The following is a 13,412-nucleotide window of genomic DNA, read 5'->3' on the forward strand; positions in this document are numbered from 1 at the left end:
AATTCTGGAGAGTCAAAAGGGCACACGGAACAACTACCGGCTCCTCTCCCTGCCCTGTAGAACGGAGCGGTTCAGGAGATCCTTCACCCTTGCGGCCATTAGATTTTATAATACGGCTGTAGGGGGATGCATTTTTGCATTTTTAAATTGTTAATTATTGGTTTTTTAAGTATTTATTGCTCTCAGGTAGTGTCCACATTGTATTTTATGTATTTTCTGTCTGCGTTCGTTTTGAATCTGTGGGTTTGTTGGTTGGGGGCTTCTGGACATCTGAATTTCCCTGAGTGGATCAATAAAGTATTTATTATTATTATTGTTATTATTATCAGTTAGACAGGTTCGTGGATAGGACAGGTTTGGAGGGATATGGACCAAACGCGGAGGCAGGTGGGACTAGTGTAGCTGGGACTTGTTGGCCGGTGTGGGCAAGTTGGGCCGACTGGCCTGTTTCCACACTGTATCACTCTGTATAACGGAACTCAACTTACATACATTGCAACAATCCCCCTTTAAAATATTGTCGACAGGGACAATCTAGAGACAGCCATCAAGGCTGTGCTACCTGCCGATCACCAACCCCTCACACTCACCCCCTACGACGTATACGTGGCACTGAGTAGGACTAATGCACGTAAAGCTGCTGGCCCTGACGGCATCCCCGGGCGCGTGCTCAGGGCCTGTGCTGCGCAGCTGACAGACGTCTGGACTGACATCTTCAACCTGTCACTTGCCCAAGCAGTTGTCCCCACGTGCCTTAAAACCACCTCCATCGTGCCAGTACCAAAACACTCCACTGCGGCAAGCCTCAACGACTTCCGCCCAGTTGCACTTACCCCCATCATCACCAAGTGCTTCGAGAGGCTGGTCCTGGCACACCTCAAAAGCTGCCTACCCCCCACACTGCATCCCTATCAGTTTGCCTACCGCAAGAACAGGAGTACGGAGGATGCCATCTCAACGGCACTTCACTCCGCCCTCTCCCACCTCGACAACAGAGACACTTACGTAAGAATGCTGTTCATCGATTACAGCTCAGCATTCAACACCATTATACCATCAAAACTGATCACCAAACTCGGTAACCTGGGCATCGACCCCTCCCTCTGCAACTGGATACTGGACTTTCTAACCAACAGACCCCAGTCTGTTAGGGCCACAGTTCCACAGGGCTGTGTGCTGAGCCCCCTCCTCTACTCCCTCTTCACCTATGACTGCACACCTGTACATGGTACTAACACTATCATCAAGTATGCAGATGATACAACGGTGATTGGCCTCATTAGCAACAACGATGAGTCGGCCTATAGGGAGGAGGTCCAGCTCCTAGCAGCATGGTGCGCTGACAACAACCTGGCCCTTAACTCCAAGAAGACCAAGGAGCTCATTGTAGACTTCAGGAAGTCCAGGAGCGGCACGCACACCCCCATCCACATTAACGGGACGGAGGTGGAACGTGTTTCTAGCTTCAGGTTCCTGGGAGTCAACATCTCCGATGACCTCTCTTGGACCCACAATACCTCAACTCTGATCAAGAAGGCTCACCAGCGTCTCTTCTTCCTGAGGAGACTGAAGAAGGTCCATCTGTCTCCTCAGATCCTGGTAAACTTCTACCGCTGCACCATCGAGAGCATCCTTACCAACTGTATCACAGTATGGTACGGCAACTGCTCTGTCTCCGACCGGAAGGCATTGCAGAGGGTGGTGAAAATTGCCCAACGCAACACCGGTTCCTCGCTCCCCTCCATTGAGTCTGTCCAAAGCAAGCGTTGTCTGCGGAGGGCGCTCAGCATCGCCAAGGACTGCTCTCACCCCAACCATGGACTGTTTACCCTCCTACCATCCGGGAGGCGCTACAGGTCTCTCCGTTGCCGAACCAGCAGGTCCAGGAACAGCTTCTTCCCGGCGGCTGTCACTCTACTCAACAACGTACCTCGGTGACTGCCAATCACCCCCCCCCCCCCCCCCCCCCCCCCCCCCCCCCCCCCGGACACTTATTATTATTTATTCAAATCATTTGCTATGTCGCTCTTCCAGGGAGATGCTAAATGCATTTTGTTGTCTCTGTACTGTACACTGACAATGACAATTAAAATTGAATCTGAATCTGAATCTGAATCTGAAAATAGTCAACGAAAAATGTAAATATCTAGGAATTTATGTGACCACGACATATACTTCATTATTTAAATCAAATTTTCCACCTTTACTGAATAAACTACATAAGAATATTCAGTATTGGAAAACACTTCCTATCTCAATGTTTGGTAGAATTAATGCTATAAAAATGATCTTTCTCCCGCAATTATTGTACCTCCCGATATATCTCCCCCCAACTTTTTTTTAAAAAGTTGATTCCACTGTCACAAGTTTTATTTGGGATTATAAGAATCATAGAATAAGTAAAATACATTTATGTAAATCCACGACGAATGGAGGATTAGCTTTACCAAATTTTTTGTTTTATTTCTGGGCAGTTAATATTAAAAATATGAACTTCTGGTTAGAAGAAATGGATCAGCAACCAGACTGGTTAAGGATGGAAAAGGAAGACTGCTTGCCTTTTGAAATTGGTTCGATTTTGTTTGCTCCCACAAAACTGAACAAAAAAACCTATAGTGAAAACCCTATACTATATAGTGGTATACGAAGTTGGAAACAATTAAAAAAGACTTTGAAATTGGATAATTTATCACTCTTTCTTCCCATTGTAAACAATCCCTCATTTAAACCCTCTGTGTTGGATAAAGGTTTTACACAATGGAAAAATTATGGAATTAAAAAGGTGGGACATCTTTATAGGAAAAGCATTTTTCTTTCATTTCAGGAGTCACAACAGAATTATGGACTACACTCAAATAACTTTTTCAGATATCTACAACTTAGAGATTATGTTAAATCACATACAAAGATTATAGAACTAGAGCCAGAAACTCTTGATGAATGTTTGAATAAACATCCTAATACAGATAAATTAATATCTCATATTTATAATACCCTTTTAGATAGTGAAGTCCCGTCGATGGAATTATATAGACAAGGATGGGAAAATAAATTAGATCAACCTATAATGAAAGATATTTGGGACGAAAGTCTACAACATATACATCAATGTTCGTTAAATGCCAGACATTCTTTAATACAATTTAAAGTATTACACAGACTGCAATACTCTAAAACAAAATTAAATAGAATTTTCCCACATATCTCTCGTATCTGTGATAAATGTCAATACTCAGAGGCTGATTCAACTCATACTTTTGTAAATTGTATAAAAATCAAACATTTCTGGACGGATATTTTTAGAATAATTTCTGAAGTTGTTAACACCCAATTGGATCCCGACTCAAAACTAATAATATTAGGAATATCAGAACAATCCCTAAAACCTACAACAAGCCAAAGAAACGTCCTTGATTAAAGTATAAAAACTGGGAAAACATTTATATTAAAATTTTGGAAAAGTCCAATAACCCCCACAATTAAAATGTGGATTGTGGAGATGTCGGAGACCTTACATTTGGAAAGAAGTAGACTTGTATTAATTGACAAACAAGAATTATTTGCTAGAATGTGGTCTCCATTTATTGACTTTTTGAAAGGGTAAATTGGAAGCCTGACTGAAGCCCGAACCCAGGATTAGATGAATAATTATGTTATATAATCTATGGACCTATCTCCAAAGTTGTATTATTGGTAAATGATTCTATTCTTTTTTATCGTGTTTTTTTCTTCTCTTTCCCTATCTATAAAAAAAATAAACAAATAGAAGCAGAGTTAATATACAATTGATAAATGAGGACCCCTATTTGATAGTTGGAATCCCATCTATTAACAATATATAATTGATATACAAAATGTGTTTTGATTATGAAATGTACATGCTTCTAATAAAAATATTATTAAAAAAATTATAAAAGGACGTACTTTTAGAAAGGAGATGAGGAGGAACTTCTTTAGTCTGAGGGTGGTGAATCTGTCGAATTCATTGCCACACACGGCTGTGGAGGCCAAGTCAGTGGATATTTTTAAGAGGCGATTGTTAGATTAGTACGGGTGTCAGAGGTTATGGGGAGAAGGCATGAGAATGGAGTTGAGATCGATCAGCCTTGATTGAATGGTGGAGTGGACCTGATGGGGCTGAATGGCCTAATTCTGCTCCTGTCACTTATGAAGTTAAAAGCTGCAGTTCGTGGGCGTGCATATCACTGAAGATCTGTCCTGGAGCCAGCACATAGATGCAATCATCAAGAAAGCCCTTCAACGCCTCTGCTTCCATAGAAGATTGAGGACATCCAGCGTACCGCTAAAAACTCAATGGGACGTCTACAGGTGTAAGGTAGACTGGTTCGGCAACTCGAACGCCCAGGATCGATGGAGGTCACAGGGAGTGGTGGACACTGCCCCATCCAGCCTAGGTACTACTGACCTCCCCACCATCGAAGGGATCTACAAAAGGCAGCCAACATCATCAAAGACCTTTAGACAGGTACATGGGCAGGTCAGGTTGAGAGGAATATGGGCCAAGGTGGGACTAGGGTTGATGGGGCACAGGAGCCTGAAAACTGTAACGTCCAGGTTCAGGAACAGCTGCTTCCCCACAACCATCAAGCTATTAAACACAACGAATAAGCTCTTTATTTTTTAATAATTGGAGGAGCAGCACCTCATATTTCGCTTGGGCAGTTTACACTCCAGCGGTATGAACATTGACTTCTCCAATTTCAGGTAGTCCCTTGCTTTCTCCTTCTTTCCCCTCCCCTTCCCAGCTCTCCCACAGCCCACTGTCTCTGCCTCTTCCTTTCTTCTTCCAACCCCCCACCCACCCCCACAACAGACTGAAGAAGGGTCTCGACCCGCAACGTCGCCTATTTCCTTCGCTCCATAGATGCTGCCTCACCCGCTGAGTTTCTCCAGCATTTTTGTCTACCTTCGATTTTCCAGCATCTGCAGTTCCTTCTTAAACGAATAAGCTGTGAGCTCTGAACTGCAAAAGACTATATTAGTATTTGTTATTTGCACTATATTTGTTATTTATTGAACTTTTTCTTTTTTCCCGCGTTATGTACAATGTTCACATATTCTGTTGTGCTGCAGCAAGTACGAATTTCATTGTCCAGTCTGGGGCAAACACTCTTGACTCTTGACATGTTGGTGGTTGGGTAGTTGGACTGAAGGGCCTGTTTCCATGGGTGTTTGACCCACACCACCCTGGCCACAGATGGGGCATCTTGATTCTAGGACTAGAGGTCATAGCCTCAGGATTGTCATAGTCGGGGACCCCTGGAGAGGAGCTTCGACTGCCGGCCGTGGGGACTGCGGTGCTTCTGGCTGCGGCGTGGCGGGAACTTTAAAGCTTCGACCGCCGGCCTGCGGCCTACACCAACCTGAAGCCGCGGTCTCCGGTGGGGAAGAGCCGATTCTGGACTTACCTGGACTTTTACCTGTCTGCACATCTGGACGCCCGCAGTGGTGACTGCAGAGGCTTGAGATCCCGACCACGGGGGAATATGGAGGAGGACTGGCCAAATTTTGTGCCTTCCACTGCAGTGATGAATGCTGTGGTGGATGTTTGTGTACATTTTTATCGTGTTTTTGTGTGTTCTTTTTTCATTGTACCGCTGCTGGCAAATTCATTTCACGAATAAAACTGACATTGATATTGATTAAAGGACATTCTTTAAGGCAGGAGATGAGGAGAAATTTCTTTAACTAGGGCGGTGAATCTGTGGAATTATTTGCCACAGACGGCTGTGGAGGACAAGTCAGTGGATATTTTTAAGGCAGAGATAGATAGATTCCTGATCAGTACGGGTGTCAAGAGGCTATGGGAAGAAGGCAGGAGAATGGAGTTGGGAGGGAGAGATCGATCAGCCATGTTTAAGAAAGAACTGCAGATGCTGGAATAATCGAAGGTAGCCAAAAAGCTGGGGAAACTCAGCGGGTGAGGCAGCATCTATGGACCGAAGGAATGGGTGACATTTCGACCGGAAACGTCACCCATTCCTTCGCTCCATAGATGCTGCCTCACCCGCTGAGCTTCCACAGCTTTTTGTCTACCTTTGATAGATCAGCCATGATTGGATGGCGGAGAAGACTTGATGGGCAGAATGGCCTAATTCTTATCACTTATGACATGGCCTAGGCCGGCATGGACGGGTTGGGCCAAAGGGCCTGTTGTCTCCACGATATACGACTCTTCCAATATAACCATATAATTACAGCACGGAAACAGGCCATCTCGGCCCTTCTAGTCCGTGCCGAACAATTATTCTCCCCTAGTCCCATCTACCTGCGCTCAGACCATAACCCTCCATTCCTTTCCCGTCCATATAACTATCCAATTTATTTTCAAATGATAAAATCGAACCTGCCTCCACCACCTTCACTGGAAGCTCATGCCACACAGCCACCACTCTCTGAGTAAAGACGTTCCCCCTCAACTTCTGTCCCTTAATTCTCAAGTCATGTCCTCTTGTTTGAATCTTCCCTACTCTCAGTGGGAAAAGCTTATCCACGTCAACTCTGTCTATCCCTCTCATCATTTTAAAGACCTCTATCAAGTCCACAAGCCGTGGATCATAATCCACTATAAATAGCAGCAGCTGCTGACCTGCGGAACCACAAGCTCGACCACAGTGAGGGTTCTTAGGAAATGGTGTAATACTGTGTGACTTGACCTAGGTTGTCCATCTGACCCATATCACGGCTTCATCAGGATTTGGACACCAAACAATGACTCAGTTGTACATCACGTACGTACAAAGATGATACGAGAATGACAAGACAATAGGTGCAGGAGTAGGCCATACAGCCCTGCGAGCCAGCACCGCCATTCAATGTGATCATGGCTGATCATCCCCAATCAGTACCCCGTTCCTGCCTCCTCCCCGTATCCTCTGACTCCATTATCTTCAAGAGCCCTCTCTAGCTCTTTCTTGAAAGTATCCAGAGAACCGGCCTCCACCGACCTCTGAGGCAAAGAATTCTACAGACTCACAACTCTCTGTGAGAAAAAGTGTTTCCTCGTCTCCGTTCTAAATGGCTTATCCCTTATTCTTAAACTGTGGCCTCTGGTTCTGGACTCCCCCAACACCGGGAACATGTTTCCTGCCTCTAGCGTGTCCAAACCCTAAATCTTATACGTTTCAATAAGATATCCTCTCATCCTTCTAAACTCCAGAGTATACATCTGCTCCATTCTCTCAGCATATGACAGTCCCGCCATCCTGGGAATTAACCTTGTGAACCTACGCTGCACTCCCTCAATAGCAAGAATGTCCTTCCTCAAATTAGGGGACCAAAACTGCACACAATGCTCCAGATGTGGTCTCACTAGGGCCCTGTACAACTGCAGAAGGACCTCTTTGCTCCTATACTCAACTCCTCTCATTATGAAGGTCAACATGCCATTTGCTTTCTTCACTGCCTGCTGTACCTGCTCCCAGGAATGAGTGGTTAAGGAAGAACTGCTGATGCTGGAAAAAATCGAAGGTAGACACAAAATGCTGGAGAAACTCAGCAGGTGAGGCATTTATGGAGTGAAGGAATGGATGACGTTTCTGGTCGAGTCACTTCTTCAGACTGATGTGGGGGTGGGGGGGGGGGGACGATAGTGGGCTGTGGGAGAGCTCGGAAGGGGAGGGGAAAGGGGGAGAAAGCACAGATTACCTGAAATTAGAGGTCAATGTTCATACCGCTGGAGTGTAAACTACCCAAGCGAAATATGAGGTGCTGCTCCTCCAATTTACGGTGGGACTCACTCTGGCCATGGAAGAGGCCCAGGACAGAAAGGTCAGATTTGGAATGGGAGGGGGAGTTGAAGTGCTGAGCCACCGGGAGATCAGGTTGGTTATTGCGAACTGAGCGGAGGTGTTGGGCGAAGCGATCGCCAAGCCTGCGCCTGGTCTCACTGACGTAGAGCAGCTGACACCTAGAGCAGCGGATGCAATAGATGAGGTTGGAGGAGGTGCAGGTGAACCTCTGCCGCACTTTCCTCCCATGAGCTCAGCGTCTTTTCGGTTTGATGCAGACACGAGGCATGGAGACAACGTCTACATTATTTATTGATATGAATTGCACCAGAGTTTCTTGTACAGAGCCAGAACTCTGCAGCAGAGGCAATACTGACCACGCCACCCTGCTTCTGGGGGGGGAGGGATGAGAGATAAAGAGGGGGGCAGAGTAAGGGCAGCAATCATATTTGGACATAAATGTTTAAGAAAGAACTACAGATGCTGGTAATATCGAAGGTAGACACAAAATGCTGGAGTTACTCAGCGGGTGAGGCAGCATCTATGGAGAGAAGGAATTGGCGAAGTTTCGGGTCGAGGCCCAGACCATCTATGGGGAGAAGGAATTGGCGACGTTTCGGGTCGAGACCCTTTCGGGTCTCGACCCGAAACGTCGCCAATTCCTTCTCTCCATAGATGCCGCCTCACCCGCTGAGTTTCCCCAGCATTTTGTGTCTACCTAACATCAAGTGTTTTAGCCAACGTTAACTTAATAGATTTCATCTTCACAAACAAACCCTGACTGGAAGATCGCAGTTGAAGGAGCACCAGTGAACAAGGACAGGACGTGGGGCTGGACAAGGCGGGATGGGGAGCCTTGTACCAATGAGCCTGGTGGTATATTTACGTCAAGGCAGGGGGCCAGAGGGCATCGACCCATGGTCCTCTTCCATTGCTGTTCCAATTACTTCACCCTTGACGTACAACTGGGTGGACAGTCAGCAACTGCAGAAAAATTCCTGGCCATCTCTTCCCCCCCTCCCGGCTATGGTTGCCCCATGAGTGGCTGATTTAGTTCGGCCCATGCCGAGCATCGGTCGCCTGTTCAATCCATTTCTACACTATTCCTCTTTTGCATCCGCTCCCTACACACAGGAGGGGCAATTTACACCTTCACTCACACACAAAGGCATGTTAGTGAGACGTCTGTGGATTGTGTGGGAGGGATGTAGTAGGTTCCTCTCAGTCCAAGGGCACCAGAGATCAGCAAAATGGCCACCTCAAGGGCATCAGCAAAATGGCCACCTCAAGGGCATCAGCAAAATGGCCACCTCAAGGGCATCAGCAAAATGGCCACCACAAGGGCATCACCAAAATGGCCACCTTAAGGGCAGTGAAAGCCAGCACTGTGGGGAGGGCGAGAATGGAGGGGGGGGGGGGGGGGGGGAGGCAGCCAGGATCATCTTTAGATAGACTGCTGGAGTAACTCAGCGGGTCAGGCAGCATCCGTGGACAAAAAAAAGCCAGGTGACATTTCGGGTCGAGACCCTTCGTTTGAAGCCTGAAGAAAGGCCCACCGACCCGAAGCCTGCTGCTTGACCCACTGAGTTACTCCAGGCCTTTGGTCCAGTCCATCTTTGGTATAAACCAGCACCTACGGCTCTTTGTTTTCTGCAAGGCTCTCCTCCATCAGCCAGACACAGTCACCACCTCCACCAAACAAGACCATTTTTTTTTTCACTCCTCGCACCAGAAACCTGGTGGCAACCACAGCGTGGAAGCTGCTGCAGATGGAGAGAGGGTTTGCCAGGGCCCCGTCTCACCAAAGGAAGATAGGGACCACCGCGCGTGGTTGCTCGTTGGTGCCAGAGGGGAGGTGAGGGAGGGCATGACATCCACGCGCACTGCTCATCAAGCAATCCAATACAAAAGATCAGAGTGTAAAAAATACAGCTTTTTTTCTCTCTATATACACACACTCACAAGTAGTATAAAAAAAGATGCCCTTCAACCCTTTGGGAAGGATTTGCTTCTTGTGGGACCCTGACCCTTGTGTTGTACTTTCTGTCCCCCCCCTCGTCCAAGGTGCCCCCCTCCCCAGAACACAAACTTTCAGGAATAACAATGACCCCCCCTCCCAGATGACTGGGAATCCTCTCTCCAATCGGTGGAGGCCATTCAGTCCCTGCTTCTGGTAATCCGAGACACAAAGTCACTCAGCGGGTCAGGCAGCATCTGTGGAGAACATGGATAGGTGACGTTTCACAGAGTGCTGGAGTAACTCAGCGGGTCAGGCAGCATCTGTGGAGAACATGGATAGGTGACGTTTCAGAGTGCTGGAGTAACTCAGCGGGCCAGGCAGCATCTCTGGAGAACATGGATAGGTGACGTTTCACAGAGTGCTGGAGTAACTCAGCGGGTCAGGCAGCATCTGTGAACATGGATAGGTGACGTTTCGAGTTGGGACCCTTCTTCAGACTCCGTTCTTCAGTCAGGAGGATCCCGACCCGAAAAGTAATCTATCAATGTTCTCCACAGATGCTGTCTGACCCACTGAGTTACTCCAGCAGTTTTTTGTTGTTGTAAACTAGCATCTGCAGTTCCATGCATCTGTATGCCCAAGACCATCCTCGTGATGTTCTGCACCCTGTCCCATTAACTCTGGGATAAAAACATCCCCCTTTACTGATCATTTCCAATCGCTACTTAGCATTTAAGTTCCCCTCAAAACTAAAATCTGTCCACAGCCCAGGACATGCAATGTGCTGGGAAACCATTTATTTTTGTTGTTGTAAGAAACTTTTTTTTTTTTTTTACACAATTTCCCCGTCTGGAGGCCGATCGGGTCGTTGGAAAACACCGTCAGACCTGCCAGGCTCGAGATTCAGGATTCGCCACTGTCGCAATGACCTGCGTTTCGGCCCAGGCAGCTCGGCCCCTCGTGGCTGCCTCGCGGGAACAGGAGGAGGGGGAGGCCATTCGGCCCCTCCAGGATGTGCTCCAAACAGGTGGCTCGTTGGGACTGGCACATTCGGGGGGCTGTTCGGAGACACGAAGCCGCTCCAGTCTGAAGTGGGAGACGCCGGAAGGTGAATCTTGATGTCCGTTTTGAATTTTGGGAGAGAGGGGGGATAATGCAGTCCTCTCCTTCCTTCGAGTCCAATGTCCATGTGGCAGTGCAGCGTAGACCCGCTCATCCTGCTGGCTCCATCGTTGTCTAACGAAGAGTAAACAACACGTTCTGATCGGTAAAATCCAGGGAATTGGAGGGGGGGGGGGGGAGAAATCGGGGAGAGGGTAAAAACTCAAGGGGCAAAATGAAAATTAAGGGGCGGGGGGCAGATTTATTCCAGTCCCAGACTGTAGTTAATGCCTTGAACGAGTCCGATGATGACGGGTTGCCATGCAACCAAATAACGTAACCAGTCCAGTAACTGGCCATACATGACATGCGGTCGTTCCCAGCTGAGGGGAAGGGGAACGTTAAGGAAATCACACAGTAATACACGCGCAAATGAAAACCACACCGCGAGAAGGAAACGGGACCGTTTGACTGAATCCGCAGCACAAGACGTAGGAAGTGAGTTTGCTCTTTTAGTCTATTTTAGACGTGCAAGGTTATTTTGGTGAATAAGAGCCTTATTCCTCTGCTGAGTCACAACGGTTCATTCTTTACAGATCCAGCGCAGCAACAGGCCCTTCGGCCCATCATGTCCGAGCACCAGCCAGCGATCGCCCCGTACACTAGCACTGTCCTACACATACCAGGGACAGTTGCAGTTTGCAGAAGCCAATTAACCTACAAACCCGCACTTCTTTGGAACGTGGGAGGAAACCAGAGCACCCGGAGGAAACCCACGCGGTCACAGAAACATAGAAAATAAAAGGTGCAGGAGCTGGCCATTCGAGCCAGCACCGCCATTCGATAAGGTCATGGCTGATCATCTAAAATCAGTACCCCGTTCCTGCTTTCTCCCCAAGTCCCTTGATTCCGTTAGCCCTAAGAAACATAGAAAATAGGTGCAGGAGTAGGCCATTCGGCCCTTCGAGCCTGCACCGCCATTCAATGTGATCATGGCTGATCATCCAACTCAGTATCCTGTACCTGCCTTCTCTCCATACCCCCTGATCCCTTTAGTCACAAGGGCCACATCTAACTCCCTCTTAAATATAGCCAATGAACTGGCCTCAACTACCTCCTGTGGCAGATAATTCCACAGATTCACCACTCTCTATGTGAAAAATGTTTTTCTCATTTCGGTCCTAAAAGATTTCCCCCTTATCCTTAAAAGGTACCTAAGAGCTAAATCTAACTCTCTCTTGAAAACATCCAGTGAATCGGCTTCCACTGCCTTCTGTGGCAGAATTCCACACATTCACAACTGTCTGGGTGTAAAATGGTCACGGGGAGAACGTAAAACTGCGTACAGACAGTAGCGGTTGTCGGGAGCGAACCCGGGTCTCTGGCTCTGTGAGGCTGCGGCTCTACCTGCTGCGCCACCGTGCTACAGCCTGCGACAGTCGACAACATAGTGAACAAACTCCTCACTGTGTCTGAGCTCTCTGACATCCAGCTTCCCATCTCCATTTCTCCCACACAGCTTCCTGAACAATGGGCAGGAGATGGGGTCTACCAGAATGCCGCCTGGATTAGAGGGGTTCAGCTGCTGGGAGAAGCTGGTTAAGAGTTATAGAGCATGGGAACAGGCCACTCGGCCCAACATGAGAGGATTAGATCGGGTAGATGCACAGTCTCTTGCCCAGAGTAGGGGAATCGAGGACCAGAGGACACAGGTTCAAGGTGAAGGGGAAAAGATTTAATAGGAACCTGAGGGGTAACTTTTTCACACAGAGGGTGGTGGGTGCATGGAACAGGCTGCCAGAGGAGGTAGTTGAGGCTGGGACTATCCCAACGTTTAAGAAACAGTTAGACAGGTATATGGATAGGACAGGTTTGGAGCGATATGGGCCAAGCGCAGGCAGGTGGGACTACTGTAGCTGGGACATGTTGGCCGGTGTGGGCAAGTTAGACAGAAGGGCCTGTTTCAATGCTGTATCACTATAATGTATCCATAACTTGCCCACACACCAACCAGCAGAAGGCCGTGGATGCCAAGTCAATGTTTTCACTAATCCCCAACCAGTCTGAAGGGAGGGTCTCGACCCGAAACGTCACCCATCCCTTCTCTCCAGAGATTCTGCCCGTCCCGCTGAGTTACTCCAGCTTTTTGTGTCTATCTCCAAGTCATTGGATATTTTTAAGGTAGAGATAGATAGATTCTTGATTAGTACAGGTGTCAGGGGTTATGGGGAGAAGGCAGGAGAATGGGGTTGAGAGAAAAAATATAGATCAGCAATGATTGAATGGCGGAGTGGACGATGGGCTGAATGGCCCAATTCTGCTCCTTGAATTTATGCCCCATCTACACTTGTCCCACCTGCGCCGTGTTTGGTCCATAACCCTCTAAACCTGTCCTATCCATGCACTTGTCCAATTATCTCTTTAATATTGTGATAGTACCAGGGGGCGCTGCACGATGGCAGCCTCGCCAACAGTCTGTCTGTCCTTTCGTCTTTTTTTTGTTATTTTTAGTGTGTTATTAAAGTTTGTGTTAATGTTCTCTGGTTTGTTTTATGTCGGGAAGCTCCAAACGTCACAGAAGGTTCTGACAAGCCGCGACC

General features: G+C 47.6%; 1 protein-coding gene across 2 annotated transcripts in view; it reads right to left on the bottom strand.

Moving 5' to 3' along the window:
- Positions 1-10,472: 10,472 nt before the first annotated feature.
- rnf121 (ring finger protein 121) overlaps positions 10,473-13,412 on the bottom strand; it is a 44,408-nt gene continuing 41,468 nt past the window's right edge. Inside the window, exon 8 of one of the 2 annotated variants that reach the window (XM_033022159.1) lies at positions 10,473-11,195. In XM_033022159.1, the coding sequence (XP_032878050.1) occupies positions 11,075-11,195 (121 nt within the window). In that variant the 3' untranslated portion in view covers positions 10,473-11,074. The remainder of the gene's footprint in view (positions 11,196-13,412) is intronic. The other variant, XM_033022158.1, reaches the window with a different exon arrangement.

The sequence above is a fragment of the Amblyraja radiata genome, chromosome 6 (genome assembly GCF_010909765.2).
Source record: "Amblyraja radiata isolate CabotCenter1 chromosome 6, sAmbRad1.1.pri, whole genome shotgun sequence".
NCBI classification, from domain to species: Eukaryota; Metazoa; Chordata; class Chondrichthyes; order Rajiformes; family Rajidae; genus Amblyraja; species Amblyraja radiata.